The sequence below is a fragment of the Ixodes scapularis genome, unplaced genomic scaffold (assembly GCF_016920785.2).
Source record: "Ixodes scapularis isolate PalLabHiFi unplaced genomic scaffold, ASM1692078v2 PGA_scaffold8__174_contigs__length_109621045, whole genome shotgun sequence".
Taxonomy (NCBI): Eukaryota; Metazoa; Arthropoda; class Arachnida; order Ixodida; family Ixodidae; genus Ixodes; species Ixodes scapularis.
Genome location: NW_024609883.1, coordinates 52,585,157 through 52,607,501, shown reverse-complemented (window position 1 = coordinate 52,607,501; position 22,345 = coordinate 52,585,157). Strand labels below are relative to the sequence as shown.

General features: G+C 49.0%; 1 protein-coding gene across 1 annotated transcript in view; it reads right to left on the bottom strand.

Moving 5' to 3' along the window:
- Nucleotides 1–22,345, bottom strand: part of LOC120838512 (astacin-like metalloprotease toxin 5) — a 58,647-nt gene that overhangs the window by 16,175 nt on the left and 20,127 nt on the right. The window contains exon 5 of the mRNA XM_040208466.3: nt 1,203–1,378. Coding sequence (XP_040064400.1) covers nt 1,203–1,378 — 176 coding nt within the window. The remainder of the gene's footprint in view (nt 1–1,202; nt 1,379–22,345) is intronic.

The following is a 22,345-nucleotide window of genomic DNA, read 5'->3' as shown; positions in this document are numbered from 1 at the left end:
ACAGTAGTGTCCAGCGGCGTGACATCGGCGGCGTGACGTCGGCAGCGTGACGTCAGCGGCGTGACGTGAGCGGCATGACGTCAGCAGCCTGACGTCAATGTGTAATATGTTGGCGTGTGTGCCGAAAGCGGCCGGCAGCGTCGATGTCGAGCGCGGTCGGCGGCGCCAAACTCGCCAAGTGCCCACGAATCGCTATCGCAGTAAACTAGAGGGGAAGCAAAAGGAGAACGGGTGACGGCTGCGCTTGTATCTTACACTTTCAGGAGAGAAAAAAAAGGTGTATTCTTACACCCTTTGTCCCATAGAAGACACTCTTAAACTTCAGTTCGGTGTACAGCGCGCTGACGTCGAACCGACGGTACCAACTTTCACGAGCGTTTTGATAGCCGAGTGGTACAACTTATTAAAATAGCTAACGTCCATTTTACTTATTTAAAAAAAAGTAATCGTGTTTTGTTTTGTTTTTGGCCCTACTGCAAAACCTCAGTGTTTTCTTATTTTATTGTAGAGTTTGATACGTACTTCAGCTTTTAATGAGGTAAATCTCACCGTTATCAAGCCCCTCGCAAAAGTTCGGGCCGTCTGTTCAACGTCAGTGCGCTGTACATCGAACTGAACCTTTGGGGTGCATTATATTATATGGGACAGAAGGGTGTGAGACGACACCCTTGTTTCAGAGTGTAGATGTACTCTCTTGCCGGGGCTACGGCAAAACAGTGTTTTCGCCCATATACTGCAAGTGACGATATTTAAGATGTTGGCGCCCTCGAGGAAAAGGTCTTTATAAGATAAGGCCTGTGCCTATCCCCCCCCCCCCCCCTCCCCCTTTCTGAAAATAAAAAAATTATTACTCTACACGCGGCGACGCATCCCATGCATCCGCATTGCCGCCAGGGCGTCGTGCAGCGTCTCAGAAGTAGCGCGCGGTTGGGGCGACGGCAACATGCATCCGTCTGCCGATTTGCGACGTATAACTAGGGTAGGTGGCGCAAGCTACCGCCCGATATAAAGGGTACAGACGTTAGCCTCCATCCATCCATCTATTGCAGATGTTCTCGTCAAGCCTCGGCGTGTTAGCCACTTCGGGTGGGTCGGGAATTCGCTAGCAATGAAATCATGCGCGCCTTGCCTACTAGGCGGTATTGGTTGCGCCACCCTAGTCGAAGATGCGTTCCGGACCCATGGAGGACGGCTTTCCTTACGGGGATCGACGTTCTGGAGGAAGACGTTGATGTACTGGTCCCTGTCCGAGCGCGAGTGCTCGTGGTAGAAGCCCACGGCATGGAGCAGCTCGTGAATGATGGTGCCCCGGAAGACGCAGCCGTCGCCCAGGGATAAGGGCTGGGCATTGCCCATGCGCCCGACGGCCGAGTAGCACCTGTCGACGGAACGCAAGCACACTTGTTAGAGTCGCCGCTGCTTCGTTTCAACGAAATTATGTTCTATTGTATCGGACTTTTTTTTTTTTTTTTTCTTTTTATGACAAAGAAAAAAGTATTTGAGGGGATAGGGCAAAAGGAGACAAGATCATGTCCTGACGGGGCCCTAGCATCTGGTTAAAGCACTGAGCAGAAAAAAAGAGACAAAGCGAAACCATACCAAAAAATCACTCGCGAGTATCATCGGGGCATCGGGCACATTCTGAATACTGCGCGTAGAGCTACCAGTTGGTGTAGCAGCTGCAGATCTTGAGACATCGGTGACACACTTTTGAGGGTTTAAGGTCCGGAATAAGCTGGTGCTTTGTGGCCACGGCCGCTGGATTCTGGTTCGCACTCCGCCGAGAACTGCTTGGCGAGTGGCTCTTTTCGCGAGAGAAAACGAGAGCGCTCAAGGCGGCCGCAGTGAGTGGGGCTGATGAGGCTGGGTGCGCTGACTAGAGGCCATGGCTAGAGTCCCTTTATTCGCTCTTTACCAAGGTGTGGTAAAACAAAGTAAAATGTACCGTAGGTAGATGTACGTTGTAGACACTCCCCGCATACTTAACTATGTTCCTCGTTCCTTCTCACGTTTTGGAACGAGTTCACGTAACGAACTAAGATGGTTGAAAGCAACTTTTTGACCTCGCAGTTTTTTACAGCGGAGCTGCTACGGCCTAGTTTCCCCAGGATCGTGTCCGCCAGTAAACAAATGATGATACAAAACTCTGGACAGCTACCGCCATCGATGAGCGACGGCGGCAAGCAGACAACCGACTTCCCAGTTGTCTAACTGCCGCCTTCGCTCATAGATGGCGGCAACCTTTCCAGCCTTTTCACTCTAGCTTGCCGACTGGCGGCCAGCCGTTACTTCATTCCCACCATATATGTGCACCTTCACTGGTGTTCCTTCTTCACCGGAGTGGAAAGGCTGAAGTTTTTATGATATATATAGTATATAACGCCCTATTTATAGACAATGATTTGCGTCGTTCTTAACGTGACGTGAATCTCTCTCTCCGTCCCCCCCCTCTCCCTCTCTTTTGAAAAACATTCAGCAGTCTCTAAAAAAAAGCTGGCGAGTTCAGTTTACTGCAGATCACGTCCGAGCCAATCACTGCGGTAGACCAAAACACAGAATATGATTAAACCTAGAAATCTGATCCACACAGGGACAATTACCGCCGTATTCATAAACATTCCCCTACTCGACTCCAAACTCGACTCGACTCGAGTGGAGTATGGACGCCCTACTCCACTCGAAGTGCCATTCGTATTCACAGACGCGAATCGGCGCTCACTCGAACTCGAGATTCCGTTCTCCACTCCAACAAGCTTGAGGACGTCTGGGAGCGAGATTATAGCCAAAGGTTTTATTCGAAACACCATTTTCACGTGAAAAGTAAATATATTCGTTCGTGTTATCTAAAAACGTGTACCATACAAACATCGAATTAGTGAACTACGAAGTTCTATTAAGGCAGCGTAAAGTTTAGACGTGTTTGAGCGGCAAAACGGACAAAGTCGTTACCTTGTCTGGCAACAAGCGCATTCGCTAGCTGCGTCTTGTCGTTCTCTCGTCGACAGTCGTCTATCTCACGGTTTGTCGATTTCGTCTCGTTTTTTCTTGCTTTCGCCGCCCTTTGTCTACCGTGCAGCCCTGCTTCGTCGCCTCGCCGCCTCGCCGCCTCGCACGACAAATCATGGAGGACCCCAACGGCAACGACTCGGAAATGGCCGATACCGAAGAGCGGGCAGGGGCTCGTTTTATTTATACTGCGGAGGAGAAGGCGCTCCTCCAAGCGCTCGTAACGAAACATGAGCGAGTTCTTGAAAACAAGAAGACAAATAACTACTCGAAGGAGGCTAAACTTAAAGCTTGGGAGAAACTCAGCACCGAGTATAACAGCCAGCCAAACGTCCGGGAGAACGAAAAATCCAGATACAAAAAAACCAAGTCCGACGAGACGAGAGACATCCACGCCACGGGTAAGTCGACAATTTGCATATTTGGTAAACCGTTCCCGATGTGTAAAAAGTAAACATCGGAGAGAAGTCCTTTCTACCGGAACAATGCTATGTGCACGACGTCGTGCTCCTTTCCGGGTCTCGTATAAAACGAATTTTCAAAACGAGTTGTTCAAAGCTGTAGCGTAGCAAAGTTCGCTTCATACGCATGCAGCCGATCCAGGTTCGATCCAAAGTGGGCCTACTTCTTTGCTTTTTTCTTGACATATTTTTTTGTAGAACATTTGGCGTTATTGACATTTTTTTTTACAATCGTCACGGAAAACAAATGAGGTCCCCGCATCTTGACGGAAGCCTATCCTAACAAAGTGCCCAGCATTCAATTGCCCATACGAAGGTTCCAGGTGGGCCTCCACTGGGTTGTGCTAGATTTTCTCTTCATTAGGTTCGCCCTAGTCCCCTTAACAATTGTTTTTATCTCGCACGGAGGCGTTTCGAAAATTCAGTGTGCTCTTTGAATTGTTCGTCCCATACATTGTTCACTCTCTCCAATCTGAGCTTCAAATTCTTTGGTTTCTGAAACAGGAGGTGGGCCACGAACAAGCCGGCCGATGAGCCCCTCACTCATTCTTGTGGGAGCGGCGGCAGACCACATGGAGACAGTGGTGACAAATCTCTGCGATAGCGACAGGGCAAGAGACCGGCCAGTGCTGTCGCTGCCTCCGGCTGCAATGTTTGAAGCAATGGTGCGAGGCACTGAAGGCAATGACAATCACGCCTGCTGGAACGACGTGCCAGGTAACTGGGGGCTCTTGGATTGGGACAAATTCGCACCAACATGTCGGGGATGGGTACCGTGAGCCGAAACATGTCTACTTGTATTTGCGACTTGTATCATTTTAACAGCAAATCTGGAACAGAAAAAAAGGCACCGAAGCCTTTTTCTTTTATTGCTCGGCAACGTCTGCACTATTGTACATATCTTCGAAGTTCCAAAATTGAAAATGCGAGCAGTGGGTCGTGACATAGTACTGATAGTACTGTGAATTGAAACCAAAACTAGTGGTTAATAGACCTGTTGCAAAGCGTACAGCGCCACGACGGCAGAGAATTTTGGGAAGACTCGGTACAGATCACGTGCCTTCTCGTTGCGCTTCCGCGACAGCGAGTGAGTCGTGGCAGCTGCCGCCAGCAGCAGTCGCAGCCATCCGCCATCCCGCCAAACCGTCGTTGGCGGCGTACCTTATCTGTGGCAGTGGGCGCGTCAAGTCGGCGCTCTTTTACTCCTCCTACTCCGAGTGCAGCAACTAAACGGCGCATAGCGTACAGGAGCGCGACACACCGAGGCTGCGTTCCAAACCTACTCGAATGGATACGAGTTACCCTGGCGGATTATGTCACGCGACATCAAAAATAGAGAAACGCTGGACGCGGGTAGGTTTTCGACAACCACCTTTACCCTAGAGTTAGATCGAGTAAGTTTTGGAACACGGGCTTTCCCGCAACACATCGTAGGATAGCGGTGGCGCAGCAGGCGTTTGCGACTTTTATTCAAGCGCATGCCCGCATAAAGCTTTATGCCTGTGGTGCCGGGAACGCCATCCAGATTCGGCGACATTCGGGCTCAGTCCAGTCAGCTCAGTCCTATCGCCAGCATCGCTCTTTTCAAGCCCCGTGCAGTTTCGTGGCTCCGGGTTCGTTCCTCCGACGTTGCGTCAACCGCATGTGGCGATGGCAACAATCGTAAAGAAACGTACGTCGCTGACGTTCGCGACAAAGCTTGAAATCATCCGCCGCGTTGAAAAAGGAGAAAAGAAGTCCAGCATTGCCGAAGCGTACAACATACTGCGAAGCACTTTGAGCACGCTGCTGAAGACGAAAAGTGACATCAAACCGAAGGCTGAACAAAGCAAGCACTCCAGCGCACGCCGTGTTCGGACACCGGCCTTCGAAAAGGTGGAAAGATCACTTCACAAGTGGTTTATGGACGGAAGGGCTCGGAACATTCCGGCGTCAGGCCAATGCTTCAACAGAAAGCAAAGGACTTCGTCGCCGCAAGTAGCGGGTGGCTGCAACGCTTCAAAGCCTGTTACAACATTGTCGGGAAGACGGTCTCGCTTTTACGCCGCTACTGCAGTGCAATCGACGGTAGTGATCTGGCGCTGGTGGACCCCTTGGATACAGTGGAGCCGGCCGTAATAAGGCATGCGGTCAGCTCCATGCAGCAATCTACGCTGCGGCAGTTTTTTTCGTCGGAATAAATAGTTCACCTTAACGCTTCACGTGAATACTATACTTCATTTCAACTTCCGTCCGAACGCAGCCAAAGCTACGTGTGGCCGGAGCCAATCACACGCCGGCAATTGGTCACGCGATCTCGCCTGCACTTGGTATCGCTCCGCTGCGCCGCTGGTCGTCCGCGCCGCCCGCGCTCGCCGAGAATTTCGTCTGCTACGGGTGTATCAACGAAATCGTCTGCTACAGGTTTAAAAAGTGACCTTTCACGTTCTGAAATTTAGTCGCAGGGGATGTCAGTACGTATGCTGGCCGCTGGCGTCTGTGTCCGAGCTTTCCACCTGTTCGGCATTTCGGCATAGTTTCGAGATGTAAGTAGACATTGCAAGATGCCCGACGACCCGGCCGTTGATGTTTCCTTGTATTGTCCGGATATACCAGGGCTCGAGCCACAGTCCTTTCTACCAGCTTCTTGGCGTACAATGTGATCGGCAGGAAAAGGGGTGCCCTGATTTCGCTGTGTATAAGGGAATTGTAGTGGCCCGGACGCTTTTCTTGTTTACAAAGCATTTGCGGTACGACGCGGCCGGAGTCTCCTGCAGCATTGAAAAGTAGACATTCATCACGACCTCTCGCGCCTGACGACCAGACATGCCTTTGCGAAAGGACGTTTTGAAGAGACTCGGTGAGGAAAGCAACAAACAAGCAGCGAAGCACATGATTCGGCAATTACAGGAACAAAATCACAACTGAGCGCTGCAGCCGTGTTGCCAGCGGACGTACGTTTTTTCACCAAACCACATGTATCTACATATATTAATAAGAACTTAAACTTCAGATATTTAATTCCTTTAGTTGCAAATCATTCTCAGCAGTACACATCTGGAATATTGTGCAGCGTTTACGCACAAAACAGTTGTTTAAAAGGAATTACTTTTGCGGACTACTTTGCGATGCGTAAAAATGCTCTTCTCGAAGTTGCGAAGCGTCCGTCAGCCTTTGGCTGCGCTCGAACGGAAGCTGAAACGAAGTATAGTCATTTTTTGCCGTTAGCCTTTCACTGATTAAATCGCGTTGTACTTTGACGCTCTTTTTGTGTGTGACTTTGTATATCGAATTTTGATTATATCGAACTATTTCACGGTCCTTGCACTGTTCGATATAACGAGGTTTGACTAATTTGCCAACGCCTAGCTTTGAACATTTCTACGAAAGGCCCATGTGGCTGTTGGGCCTCTTCCCCTGTGTACTTGCTCTTCCCCTAGCACTCACAGTGCCAATGTGTTTTGCATGCCCAGATGCTCCTGAGCCGTCCGCCTCACCTCTCCAAGACAGCAGCGTTGGAGCTGCTTGTGTGACTCCGCCGGCAAGGAGCATTACCTGCCCCCGTGCTGAGCTGCCAAGCGGGGCATCCAGAAGAACTGGAAACCGCATAGCAGCACTGGAGCGGATCATGGCTCCCGAAAAGGAGGCCCGTGTAGACATCCTCGAGAGGGAAGATCGGCGGAAGGAGGCGCAACATTTAATGCAAACGCGCATACTTCGCAACAAGCTTTTTGAGCAGCGACGACGCGGACGGGCAGAGTTCCAGCTGCTCCAGCTGGAGAGAGAGATAAAGGTGGAGCAGCTGGCAGCCCTGCGCTGCAAGCTACAAGGGTGTGGAAATCACAATTAAATTTGGGTTCTTTCAGTTTAAAAGCATTCCGAGGATTTACTTATTTATTTTATGTGCGCTACATTGTAGTGAAACGATAGAACCTAATGTGTTTTGCATATTCGGAAGTTGAATGAAACAGCACACTACAATTGAAGGGAAGGGTAGGTCTTTTGTTAGCTCTGTGCTGGCCACAAGTCTTTCCCAGAATATGTTAGATTGACCAAATACGCGGAATTTGATTTGAAAATCAATTTATTCGAGCGCTTACTACTGAATTCGTGTCCGAGTATTTGCACGAGTCAGTGACGGGTCAAGAACAGAGCACAAGCTGGAGATGAGAAGTAGGACGGAAGCTTTAAGTGGAGAGGAGGTTTCTCCTCTCCACCTCAAGCTTCTGTCTGCTTCCTCCTCTCCAGCTTGTACACTATCCTTGACCTGTCATTGACTATAAACATGTGCTCCTGGTTGAATATCCCTATTGGAAACACAGTGCGATGATCTGTGTGCGTTTCAGCGAACCGTTGATTGTGTCGACAGGGTCTGGAGGTGATGGCAGTACATGAGGACGCAGCCGCCTCCGGCGTCGGGGTACTGGTGGAGAGGGTAGAGCAGGTGGGCATGGCTCTTTTCGCAGCAGGGCCAGGTTGTGCAGTGCAGCACAGGCGGTGATGATGAGGGCTGACCGTTCCGCCTTGTACTGTAGCCGCATGTCCAGGCATGGGAAGCGTCGCTTGAACACTTCAAATGCCCGTTCGACCGAGTTCCTTGTTTTTAGGTGAGCTGCTTGGTACCTATATGGTGCAGCATTGGTAATGGAAGCAACGTTGCAAGATAAAGGTCTTCAGGTGTAAAAATCGCCACTGCTGCAACTATCAGTATGGTTCAGTAACCTGTACAGTGCGGCCCATCCATGCTAGCTGCATTTTCGGCATTTGCTATTGCTTACCAGAGGCTACTGTTCTGCATACAGTGGTTTTGGCTGGTGTTTTCTACATTACTGTCTTAATTCAAGTTCTTGGCCCTAGTCCAATTCTAGTGACAAAAAGCAACAACTGACACCGACTAACTGTGACGAGGAAGAACAACAAATGTTCTCGAGGAAAATAAAAATAGAACTAAAATGTTGTATGCTACATACTTTTGAAACAAAAATTTGTCCACAGGAAGTGAATAATGCCAGCTTTTTTTGCCATACAAAGGCCCAAAGGTCATGAATCTAGCTGTGACAAAGATTTGCAGAACTAATAGTAACCAATAGGAACACTGTGGCTACAGCATCACTTCTTGTTAGCTGTTCTGAATTTCATGCCATTATTTCTTCCAACAAATTAGTACATACCTGCCCTTTGGGCTGTTGGCTACACCTGGGCTGGTCAGGGGCGTCAGAAGAAATGACATGCAGGCATAGCCTGCATCTCCGAGCAGCAGGCCAGGGATGCGCCGATTCTCGTACAGGACCCTTGCACGACTGTTATCGAATATCCTGCTGTCATGCACGGAGCCTGGCCATCTAGCAACAAGGTCAAAAAACTGCAGCTGGGGTCCTGTGTTGGCCTGTGGATAGGAAGGAGCAGTACAGGGATGAGCAGGTTGCCATGATATGAACACAAGTGCTCAAGCTGATATTTCTACTATGATTAGTATATTTTTGACAAAGTGCATCTGCAAGCTTTGGAAATTAACTAGCATTTGAGTTCTCGCAGTTTTATGTGACGTAAGCTTCAATGTGGCTTAATTCCTAGGTTTTTCACGCGGTATAATAGAAGAGAATTTGAGCACGGGATAAAATCTCCCTAATATTTTGTTCGAAAAGTATAATTCAAGGGGAAAATGCTATAAAACATGAGCGTTTGCTATAAAATAACAAAAGCCACCTCGGCACCCAATTAAATGTATGTTTCCAAACACACAATACATAATTCTTGGTTTTGAACCCTTTCTAGCTGGCCCACCACCACTCTGCACTGTCGCAGAGTGCAGATCTCTCTACAAGTTCTAGTCTATATCAGTCACAATATCGCCGAGCTTTCACGTGCCACACCGGGTCTTGGCGTGCCGTTGTTTTCAACTTACTTCGCTGTCGCTAACAGCACAGACAGAAGTGAACTTACCTGCACGTTGAGGGAGAAGAACCCCTTCCTGTTCCTGAAGACTTCCCCATTGGGACCGCCAGGTTCCTTTATTTTGACGTGGGTGCAGTCGATGCACCCAGTCACACTGGGGAACTTCCCGATGTTGTAGAAATCCCGCATGACCTCGTCGCAGTCGCCCTCCGGGAAATCCACGAGGCGGGGGAAGAGAGCCTCGGCGAGGACCCGGGAGACACGCTCGATTACGCGGCACACCGTCGGCTGCGACACGTTAACGAGGTCGCCCGTAACTACTTGAAAAGTCCCGGCGCCATAAAATCTCAGCGCTACGAGGAGCTGGAGCATCGGGGACAGTGGCAGGCCGCGACTGCTCTCGTTTGCTTCCAGCGGCAGGCACTGGAGAAGGCTTACTACTGTCGATTTCGTAAAACGATATCGCACCAGAAACTCCCCGTCGTTGAAATGCTCCAACGGGTTGAGCCGGTCCCGGCAACGCCGTCTCGGCACATCGACGTCCTGGTCGGGGTCTCGGCTGTCGTGAAGGACTTCGTCCGTTCTCAACAGGAAGTCGACGAAGTCGGCGAACGATGCGTCGGCCGCCATGACACTGAACGCACTCGAGTGGCTCGAGTGGCCGTTCAAGGTAGCTCCGGCGCAGACTCGAGATCTCGAGTAAATTTTGGAGTTTCGAGTGGAGATTTTGGAGTCGAGTGGAGTTTCGAGTGGAGATCTGTTTATGAACCGCAAAACCACCCTCGAGTCGAGTTTCGAGTCGAGTTTCGAGTCGAGTAGCGTTTAAGAATACGGCGGTTAGCGTATGAGGTTTCACTTGTCCACTCTTCCCGTACATGTGAAATTTTCGGGTCTTATTGTACCCCCAAACTTCGTTATTCACAGGAATCAATACTCGCTCTGTGGTGCTCGCCGTCCTATAAATTTTCCGTCGCCTTTTTTAGCTCTTTTATCCTAAGCAATGTCTCACCAACTAGCCCAAGTACATACCCAAGTACATACCCCACTACGGATGCATTTTTGGTTCGTAAGTAAACATATTCGGCAGAAATCCGCCTTGTTGGGTGAAAATTAGAGTCCTCGTCATCTTTTTTGAAGACGAAGAGGTTAGAAGGGGTTGTCGAAACGTCTGGTTTTCTTTCAAGATTTGCTTCGAGCTACATTTTTTAACTTCGCTCGCAGTGACTCGCTCACTGAGTGTACTGTATAAAATTAAACTCAGTCTTTTTGGGGCTGCATTGTTCAATCGTGGCACCGGATGCACCATATTATGTGGGCCATTTCATTTTTTTCTGTCTTGCCTTTTTTTTTACTTTTTTTCCGCCTTTTCTTTGGAAGTGAGACGAATAAAGAGGTAGTTTCTTTTTTTAGCAGCGTTCCTACATCCAACATAGCTCAGAGAGGGGACAGAATGGTTTACATAAATATTTACAAAGCAAATTTGGAAGCAAAAAAAAAATAATATAACAATACTAACAAAAATGGCGTTCTCTCTTCAATGAAACGAACGCAAAAGATACGTTCTCGCCGCTATAAACATTTCATTTCCGAAAGCCACGCTGTTGGAAAGATCAGGCAACTATGACGGTAAAATAAAAAATGTCCCAGCCATACAATTAAAGGGGCGGTGCAACGATTTTCGGACTTCGGTCAAAGATTTCTGGAAGTTGCCCTCTGACACTTCTGAAGTAAAGAACAGAAAACCGATTTCGCCTGCGTCACCTAGTTGTTGCGTAAAAAAAAAAAAGGTGAATATTGGCATTTCGGGCACCCCTCAACTCACTCCCAGCCTTGAGGGTCACACCTGGTCCCCCTCCCAGTGACGTCATTCGGAGTGCCGTGTAGGTTCCCGTGTGTTCTCTCGGGGGACGCTTCCTCTCCCTTTCTCTGCTGACATTAGCGGGCGTTATGCTGCAGCTTAGAGCCGAGCGAGGTCACGTAATCTTTTCGTCGTAGTTCCTTCGGCTGCCACTCGCGGCTGCAGGTGGGGGAAAAAGCTCGATTTTTGCTTTGCGATTAAGCAGCAAAATCGCGACATTTTTTAATGAAGGAGGTGTTTTCTCTATCCTCCGGGACACGAAAAACAACGTAAAAATGAGGAGATGCGAATTCTTTTAATCATAAAATCGTTGCACCGCCCCTTTAAAAAGAGTCGCGTTGTTAAACAAAAAGACCGATTCGGGACACTAACACTTAGTAAAATATGACTTAAAAATCGAAAGAATACTCAAACTTCAGCAGTATATGAAAGCGAGAATCATAAATATAACTATAGTCCGTTGCAACCTAAGAACGAAGGACGAGGGTAAGGCGGGCCGGGGAGGAGGAGGCAGACGGAACGCTGGAGAAGAGAGGGGGAAACCTCCTTCTCTCTTTAGCGTTCCGTCTGCTTCCTCGTCCCCGGCCCGTCTTACCCTCGCCCTTGGTTCTTAGGTTGCAACGGACTATAGGCTGCTTTCTTGCAGTTTCCACAGACCGTTTACATTTTCAACCCCAAGAATCCGGGACATGCCGCCGCTCGCAACTTACGCCATCTCTCGGCAGTCACGTCAGCGCCCCAGCGTAACTCAATGGGCAAAAAAGTTTTATTTTTGTAATTCAGTTAAAACTCCACAAATTTAATCGCACTCGGTGGGCCATAATATTGATCTAATAGCCCGCTTATTTGAAGAATTTCAGTGCCTCACGACCATTACATTTCCTTCCCGAATCAACAAACCGAATCCCATAGACTCCCATTGAAAACGAGGCCATGACATTCAGCTCCCAGGAAGAAAAGCTTGTCGCCACAGGAGCTTGAGGTCAAATCCGATCGCTTTATTAATCTTAGCTTTAATTGATTACAGGAGAGCATTTTGAAATTCACGCTCAATTTTGAGTTATCTAGGTCTAAAGCTCTCTAATAACCGAGGGCTGGCAATAGCGTTAAAACATGGTTGGGTCAGCAGAGATCGACGCCCAAGATATTTCGCAAATCTTTACTATTTTAAAGAATGAAATACATATTTCTGATGATTGCACCATGGTAGCAAGATCCTTCTTTTCGAAGGACAAATGAAATCATTTTAGCGCCATACATGTCGATGGCAATTATGGACCAATAAGAGATTTTGCGGTTTCTGTACCATGCCCAAATCTTAGTAAAGAAATTGACGACTTTACACAATTTCTGACTCACACACTTCTGGGAGCTCTAGGTGCTCCTCTGCACTTTTCGGGTGGTGGTGGTGGGGGGGGGGGGGGGGGGGGGGGGGGGGGTATCCGTTGGCCGCCCACCAAGAAGAACCACGCTCGCCCGTGATCGGCAAAAAGTTGGCTGTCATCTTGGACAATTGGACAACCTGTGAGGCTTAAATGCAATATAATTTCCCGCGTGGAGACCTGGCAAAGAGGAACCCCCCCCCGCCCCGCGCGTTATGTTTCCGTCACTTCACGGACCGTGTTCTTATGACCCCACGGATCATAGTCACATGACCTTGTGGCTTCCGTTGACCCACTCTTTCACAGGGGTTACGTGGTTAATGTGGCGCAACGGACGATGGTCACGTGACCCCCAAAAATTATCGTCACGTGACCATGTCACCAACAATGGTGCAATATTTCTCATACGGACGCTATGCTTTTTATTCTTTGGTAGGAGCGCGCTTTACTTGTGCTACGGCACCATTTTTTTTTCAAGGTATTTCTTTGTATTCTCGTTGTGAGCACGTGCTCTCGGCATCGGGTACTACAAAAGATGTCATCACCCCGATTAAAGCGGAGATGAAGGCACCCTAGTTCGCATTTATAATCTCAAGGAAGCTTCTGGAGTGTTAAAAGGCAAAGCAGTAGGCAAAAAGTGCGAGTTAGGCTACTTGTCGCCTTTTTGCCGACTAAATTATACAGTGCTTTTTTCATAAGGTCAAGAAATTAGAAGAAATTGCATGAGGAGGTAAAATTTCCACATGGCATGTAGCTGGGCATGTCTACTATCATTCTCCGGCAAAAAAATTTTAATATTCATAAATATTATTTTCCTGCAATTTTTTATATCTCGCCCCTCCTACAAAAAAATCGCATCTGTCGCTCTGGGAACTATGCCAGATCATTTTTCCGCCCAGTTGCCCCTGGCTGAGGAAGCCACAAAAATTGATAAGGAGATTTAATTTCCATCTTTCACGTATCTCGGTATGTCTAGTATCATATTCAAGGAGGGTATTTTGATAATAGTAATAATTATTTTTTAGCTTTTTTTTATCTGATCACTCGCACAAAAAAGCGCGTCTTATCGCTGTGGAGAGTACGTCTGAACGTTTTTTGGCTATTCCGCCTGGCTCAGGAAGCAACAGAAAACGCCTGATAATATTGACTTTTCGTTTAGAATGTAGTGGGTATGTCTAGTATCATATTCGAGGAGAGCATCTTGATATTTATACTAATTATTTTTCTGTATTTTTCTAAATTCCCGTTCCTGGCACCAAAAACCGCGTCTTTTCGCTCTGGAGACTAAGTCCCAACGTTTTTTTTTTTTGGCAGTTCCGCCCGGCTCAGGAAGCCACAAACATCGCCTGAGAATATCGAATTTTCGCTTAGAATGTAGCTGGGTATGTCTAGTATCATATTCGAGGAGAGCATTCTGATATTTATGCTAATTATTTTTCTGTATTTTTTCTAAATTCCCGTCCCTGAAACCGAAAACCGCGTCTTTTCGCTCTGGAAATAAAGTCCCAACGTTTTTCTTGGCAGTTCTGCCCGGCTCAGGAAGCCACAAAAATCGCGTGAGAATATCGAATTTTCGTTTACAATGTAGCTGGGTATGTCTAGTATCATATTCGAGGAGAGCATTCTGATATTTATGCTAATTATTTTTCTGTATTTTTTTAAATTCCCGTCCCTGGCACCGAAAACCGCGTCTTTTCGCTCTGGAGATAAAGTCCCAACGTTTTTCTTGGCAGTTCCGCCCGGCTCAGGAAGCCACAAAAATCGCGTGAGAATATCGAATTTTCGTTTAGAATGTAGCTGGGTATGTCTATAGTATCATATTCGAGGAGAGCATTTTGATATTTATACTAATTATTTTTCTGTGTTTTTCTAAATCCCCGTTCCTGGCACCGAAAACTGCGTCCTTTCGCTCCGGAGATTTAAGCCCGAATGTCCCTGGGGCAGCTGCGCCTGGTTCAGGAAAGCACAAAATTGCCTGAGGAGGTCCAGTCTCCACTATGAATACATGACGCTAGTCTTAGAGAGTATTTTTATGTCATCTAATGCTGTTTTAGTGAGCTTTTAATTATTTCGCTCATTATAAATCTGACAATCTGGCGTGAACTAACTGCATGACCTGAAGTAGCTCCATGCCAAATTATGAAATTTTCAGTATCTCTTATTACACAAGGTCCGGGGCCCTCAGGCAATGATATACTTCAGGACTCTCGGGAGTTCGCACCCAGTTTTTTTTTTTTTTTTTTTTTTTTTCTAAGGTTCCACCAAGACTCAAACATTATTATGGACATCTTATTTTATCTACCTCAGTTTTTTTTTTTTTTTTTTTTTTTTTTGCATTCGGTGGCGGTTGTGTATCACACTGCCGAATCAATTATCTGTAGAAGGTGAGGAAGAACCCGGGTGGGGGAGATGATGTTTCATGTTTTACAAGGTAAGGACTGTGTCACAGGATTGACTGATATCTCCACCAGACGACTATACATATGCCGCCAAATGAGCTAGTCCAGACCGCATCGAAGAACCGACGGAGCGCGACATTTCTCATGTCGAGCTGCTCCCTAGGCCGTACACCCGCGCTAAGTGCGTGTACAGTCACTCGCAATATGAAGGACCCATTCGCCGATGCAATTTATGGGGCGGCGCTTATTCCACTTTGGCCAGGCGCACTTTATTTTGAGCGACAAGAAAGATAAAAGTTTATTTCATTCTTTCACGTCAAGAAATATGGTCCAGGCATAGGCAAATCCAAAACTGCCTCAAACTGCCTGGTCGAATGGGTCTTTAATATTGCGGGAGACTGTGCATCCAGCTACAAGAACTGTAAGGAGGGAAAGTACGCGAGTGAGCTGGCTAGGAAACATCACTGAAAGAAAACCTGAGACTAGGACAAATAAATATTGGGGGGACACAACGTTACTAAAACACTCAGTTGGGAAACTCGCCGTCGAAACCTGGGCCGCTGGCGTCCACCGAGACCGAGCTAAATGCGACAACAGCGCCACTCTTTATCGTTTGTCTGTACTGTAATCACCTTGAGCTTTTTGAAAGCCTGTTTTTGCGTAAAAACAAACGGAAAAGACTCTTTTTGTATTAAATTTATTGGAGTTTAGTACCAAATGATGGGCGCGTGATGTTTTTTTCATCTTTAGTTCGCAAGGTTTTGCGGAACAATTAATATTGTTTTTATAAAACCATGCCTCAGCGGGCCTTTCAGGTAGCGCGTCCCGACCTAGGCGCATTTTAACTTCGGTAGTTCGACGCGGCGCGTCCGCCGGGGAGACGGGGGTTTACCCCTGTCAAAGCCAAAAATAGAAGTCACGTGCAGTTCCTCGAGTGGCCGCTGCGGGAGAAATGGTGGCGTTGTGTTCGTCATTAGCTCGATGCTCGTAGACAGATTGGGGCCATATTTTTAGGCCTGTCTCTATGGGAGTTTCCCAACTGAGTGTTTTAGTAACGTTGGGGGGACACTTAGGCTCCGCCTTAAGTATGTGACGCGAGAGCGCAAGGCCGGGTCGTCAGCGCAGGGGTGGAGGAGGGCGGAAGGGCAGGGGAGGCGGATGAAGTATGGGAAGGGCTTGGAGGGCTTGGAGGGCTTGGAGGGCTTGGAGGGCTTGGAGGGCTTGGAGGGCTTGGAGGGCTTGGAGGGCTTGGAGGGCTTGGAGGGCTTGGAGGGCTTGGAGGGCTTGGAGGGCTTGGAGGGCTTGGAGGGCTTGGAGGGCTTGGAGGGCTTGGAGGGCTTGGAGGGCTTGGAGGGCTTGGAGGGCTTGGAGGGCTTGGAGGGCTTGGAGGGCTTGGAGGGCTTGGAGGGCTTGGAGGGCTTGGAGGGCTTGGAGGGCTTGGAGGGCTTGGAGGGCTTGGAGGGCTTGGAGGGCTTGGAGGGCTTGGAGGGCTTGGAGGGCTTGGAGGGCTTGGAGGGCTTGGAGGGCTTGGAGGGCTTGGAGGGCTTGGAGGGCTTGGAGGGCTTGGAGGGCTTGGAGGGCTTGGAGGGCTTGGAGGGCTTGGAGGGCTTGGAGGGCTTGGAGGGCTTGGAGGGCTTGGAGGGCTTGGAGGGCTTGGAGGGCTTGGAGGGCTTGGAGGGCTTGGAGGGCTTGGAGGGCTTGGAGGGCTTGGAGGGCTTGGAGGGCTTGGAGGGCTTGGAGGGCTTGGAGGGCTTGGAGGGCTTGGAGGGCTTGGAGGGCTTGGAGGGCTTGGAGGGCTTGGAGGGCTTGGAGGGCTTGGAGGGCTTGGAGGGCTTGGAGGGCTTGGAGGGCTTGGAGGGCTTGGAGGGCTTGGAGGGCTTGGAGGGCTTGGAGGGCTTGGAGGGCTTGGAGGGCTTGGAGGGCTTGGAGGGCTTGGAGGGCTTGGAGGGCTTGGAGGGCTTGGAGGGCTTGGAGGGCTTGGAGGGCTTGGAGGGCTTGGAGGGCTTGGAGGGCTTGGAGGGCTTGGAGGGCTTGGAGGGCTTGGAGGGCTTGGAGGGCTTGGAGGGCTTGGAGGGCTTGGAGGGCTTGGAGGGCTTGGAGGGCTTGGAGGGCTTGGAGGGCTTGGAGGGCTTGGAGGGCTTGGAGGGCTTGGAGGGCTTGGAGGGCTTGGAGGGCTTGGAGGGCTTGGAGGGCTTGGAGGGCTTGGAGGGCTTGGAGGGCTTGGAGGGCTTGGAGGGCTTGGAGGGCTTGGAGGGCTTGGAGGGCTTGGAGGGCTTGGAGGGCTTGGAGGGCTTGGAGGGCTTGGAGGGCTTGGAGGGCTTGGAGGGCTTGGAGGGCTTGGAGGGCTTGGAGGGCTTGGAGGGCTTGGAGGGCTTGGAGGGCTTGGAGGGCTTGGAGGGCTTGGAGGGCTTGGAGGGCTTGGAGGGCTTGGAGGGCTTGGAGGGCTTGGAGGGCTTGGAGGGCTTGGAGGGCTTGGAGGGCTTGGAGGGCTTGGAGGGCTTGGAGGGCTTGGAGGGCTTGGAGGGGAGCTGGGGAGGGGAGCTGGGGAGGGGAGCTGGGGAGGGGAGCTGGGGAGGGGGCCCTCCCACGGGGTCACGCCGCCGCCGACTGCTACTAAGGGAGGGCAAGGGGTGTAAGGCAGGGGAAAGGAGTGGGGGTCAGATAGGAGTAGCGGAGGAGGAGATGAGAGGTGTGGGGGTTAAGGGAGGGGATCCCATTCAACACCCGGGCCCCTCCCCTTCCCGAGTGTTCAGGGAAGGGGAGGGGCCCGCCCACGAGGTCACGCCGGACGCCATGACCCGGGTAACTCGACACGGGTCACGTGGCCTACGAAGTCACGCCGGACGCCGACTACTACTACGCCGGCTTTTCCGCTGAACGGGAGCCTTACTCTATCGCGTGAAATAACTCCCAGTCTCAGGTTTTCTTACAAGAACTTGCCTAGACCGATGATACTTCAGTCATTTTACCACCCAAGCATTAGTATGCTGTGTTTTTTTTTTTGTTTTTTTTTTCGAAGTGCACTCGCGTGGGCTTTTCTCCTGGCTTATGCGCTTCTCGTGTATGCCTTTTCTTTTTTTCTGGTAACCTACAGAACAAAACAAGTTTTCATCAATTTGTGATAATCCATAATGAAGGGTGTGCACTTTTCCGACTGTTCTGACAAAGACGAAAACTGCCGAGTCACTGGGCTCTGGACGCGAATGCGACGTACACCCAAGCCGGACCGCCGACTGCTCCGTACTATCAGCGTCATGATGCTGCGGCCCGTGGCGGCTTGCGCACCTTATCGCGCGCTACGCCGAGATTCAGCGTGTGAATTAGCTCAGCTCCGCTGCTGCTCCCTGAAGAAAGTGCGAGAATTGGGTAGGAGCCTTTCGGACGTTATCAGGAGGCACTGTGGTGACTTGATAAAGTAACTATTTGTTGTTGTTTTTTCTTGAATGCGGTCGGAATTTCTTTCGGCTCATTCGGCCACGCTCATTTTTGAAAAGTCGAAGTGGCTTCTGTCATGATACGCTCGAAATATTTTCTTTTTAAAAATATTTATCGCTATTAGCGTTCACTGAATAATAAAGAAAGAATCGGAGTTTTGATGAACTATACCGAGCAACGTCGGCGCTTTTCCACGGGCAAAATGCAAACTATTTGCCGTCAATGACGTGTGCACAGCGCCCACAAAACGTCGCAAAATAGAAATCCACTTTCACGCTCTCTGCAGAGCGGAGCAGTAAAAGCGAAGACAGTGTTCGATCCAAGCGCTTAATTTCGGTGAGGCGCCAAGCGCCGATAAGGCTCGATAGCCGCCACGCCCGCCGCGTCATGACCCGTAGTGTACGGAGCGGTCGACGGACCGGCCTCTACCTTCATATTAACGACGCGTGTACGATAATTCGCAGAGGGTTATTTCTCATACGAAAGAGTTCCACAGCTTAGCAAACAAAGATGGTATCTCGCAGAAGGCTCTAATTTGAATGGCCCTATATACATTGGGGCCAATGTGCATGGTGTAGACCTTCGATCTTCTGTTAGTTGCCATCTTTATTTGGCTGTGGAGTGCATTTTGATCATGCGCAGTAGCTCTTCTCCGCGAAATATCGTACTCCGCACCTGCGTTTACAGTCCAGTCGCTCGGAATTTTTCGCATCAGAGATAAGCGTTTGGAAGGTGTATAACACGAAACAAGTAGCAGGTTCGAGGAACAATGAAGATGTAGACGATAGGATCTTTCCTTCTACGGACCTTCTGTTCGTTGTTGCAGATCTAATATCCCGAGGTATGTTGGCACAGCAGCTGTTAGCTGAGTAAAAAAGAGAAAGAGATATTTATTTCCCCCTTTTTTTTTTTTTTTAGAAAATTGACTTAGTTGCTTGCCCGCTCAGTGCGCACACTGTCGATAGAGAAGGGGTCGGGAGAAAACGATGGAAAATATAGAAAGGTTGGGAGGTTTATAGATTAGGTTGGGAGGGATGTCTCAGCCGTCGTCCGCCCGTCGAGTCGCGTTCGATTCGTGTTCACCCCTAAGTTGGCAGTGCGGTGGAAGCTGTGTGCTTGTAGAACTAGTCAACTGTCGGCCTTGCACCACGTGACCACCCTGATCTCCACATACCACGTGCCGAGAGTGAATTCAGGCGATAAGAGGCAGGCCACTGATTGGTCTGGCAAAACGCAGCTTCCACCGCACTGTCAGCTTAGGTGCGAACGGAGTATAGTACGATCCAACGTTCAGAACGCACGGCCCCTCGAAGTTAGTAGATATAGAGCAACCTTACAGCGAATAATAAATATTTTGCAACTGGGGTGGGCGGCAGTTGTGCTACAGAGTTAATGAAGAGCTTTAGCAGTTCGCTTTTTCGCCCTGATAACGGTACGATGCATGCCCAAGGCCGCCGGAGGGGAGAGGAGGTATCGTTATCGGGGATAAAAACAATCTGCTAAAACTCTCTAATATCGGCACAAGGCTTTCATGCAACGGATCGCTTTTTAGCGGGAAGCGCTTAGTGCCGCTTCCCGCTAAACTTCACGGTTTTCGGTGAGACAGCTAGTGTACAATACAACTCCTTCGGTCTCGGGTATTATATTTTGTTCCTTGCTCCTTCTTCGTATTTGCCCCGTGAGTGCGCGCTGTAGGCATCGGGTCCCACAAAAATGAACTTTGATGCTTTGAAACGTGTTCGCCCCATAGCTCGGTCTGTATATAGCATCGGGCTACGGATCATTAGTTCCCAAGTTCAATCCCACCCGATCGCTTCTGCTGTTTTCTTTTTTTATATAACATTGTAACAAATGGAGCGGTAAAACATAAGGGCTTAACCTGACGGTTTTTCCATAGAAACTGGCGTACAAACATATTTTGTGTTAATAAACTGAGTTAAGGACTGAGACAGCATACAACAATTACTAGGGCTCGGCGGGGGAGCTGGAAGAGCATGGGCCGGTTTCCGTGATGAATTTGTGAAGCCTCTAAGGGGTTTAGAGGCTTCACAAATTGCATCTGTATGTTGAATAAAGCAAATGCTTCTTTCAACTCTCTCAGACACGTGACTTTTGTGAGTCCTTAAGGTGGAGTCGCACTTCTTATCATTAAGCTGTTTCACGCACTACCATTGCAAAGATAGTGGTAAAACAGACTGCATGATTTGGGGCACCTTTCGTTAGCTTGTTGGAAACAACGCCTTCGAGCAAAGGAAACAAAACCCAGCCGAAAGTAACGCGTGAGCGTAAGTGGAAGGCATACGTCGCGTCTCTTCCGGTAGCACAGGTGTTTCACACCAGCATATTGCGTCTGTTGGTTTTCTCCGAAGCATGTGAGCGTAATCCTTGTCCTGGCCTCCTACACTTTCACTTATGATATGAGCGCGATCGTGCCCCCTGCCCGCTGCCACAAGGCGAGGTTTCAAGCTCGCAATCCCGCATGCAATTTTAGCTAAGTGCAATAAGCAAAAATAGCTGAGTATCTTTAATGTCGGAAGCACAATCGGAGGCACGCAGTATCCAAACCGAGTGTCCGAGCGTCTACGCCTTCTCCAGTGCTCTTTATTTTTTCGGACTCCTGCATGACGTATATACCTTCCTTACCGAATGTTTGCAAGAAAAGCTCGGGTCCAGCACATTTTATGTTAAAGTATTTAGGATTCAAGTGGACATAAGCCTAAAATGATCTGAAGACGCGCAGGCGCTGTTCTCGGGAACCACCCTGTCTGGGACCGCCGTGTCACCGTGTTGTCCTCCTTTTCTGGTCTTCCTGGTTCTACCAAGTCGGCCCAACATCTTGCCTGCTTTGTTTTCATAAATAAAGGATCGAATGATCGCACCGCAGAGCCTATGGATTCAAGGGTTCAATCCCCACCCCTGTCCGTTTCGATGTGGAATGACATTGTACCGGGGCGCGTCCGTCTATTACCACTGCGTGGTGCACGTTAAAAACCCCAGGCTAGCGGTCATATTCCACTTGGCAAATTTCTCATTTACAGCGTCCACGACATCGCCACACAGCAACAAACTGAAATCATGCTCGCTAAACGCTCGATAAACATTTGTTTGTTTCTCTCTCATAGAATCGTGGTGCTTTTAGAATCTCTCGGAAAAGCACGTTGTTTATAGCGTTTGATAGACACAAGAGTCCGTTCGAGCTTGTTTAACCTAGGGAAAGCAGAGTGCTGAACCAAAAGGAAAATAATAAGTAAAATATAAACTTCAAAATACTATCTAGAAGTGCACACAAGACAGCCCACCATATCAAGGTGGATGGAAAACAGGAAACCCTGTAGAATTGTTTAATCATAGAACATCGCCCGCTGTCCCCAATTGCGTTCCTTTTAACTACATACTTCAAAAGAGCCCTGTTTAGCAAATATGTGGCCTCGCAGCTTTCCAAAAGATTAAACCAGGCAACTACATTCGTCGTGAGCGTTTCCGCACGAGCTAGATCTGCACAGTAAAAATTTTAACACCCATAATTGTGTAAACAGGGTGTAAGAATGGTGTGAGTTAGAAAACACACCCATCTTACACCATTTTTACACGATTTTCAATTATTGATGGGTGTAACAAGGGTGTACGGACGATTCACACCCATCCTACACCGTTCACACAACCTACAGGTACATATCGTTCGTAAATTGTGTTAAATTAGTGTTCGTCTTTCTCTTTACACCCATATCTACAGGGTATGAGAGGGGTGTGTCGGTGAAATGTCGGATTAACCCAAGGCATCAGTTAATCGAACTTTGTTACGACAAACAATGGCGATAAAGGCATCTCGACTGATCGTCACAATCAGGTATAGTTTGAAAGTCCTCATGAACTGCACGGGGTGGTCCGACCGATTCAATTTCGGTACGTTGATGCGACCAAACGTGGAAA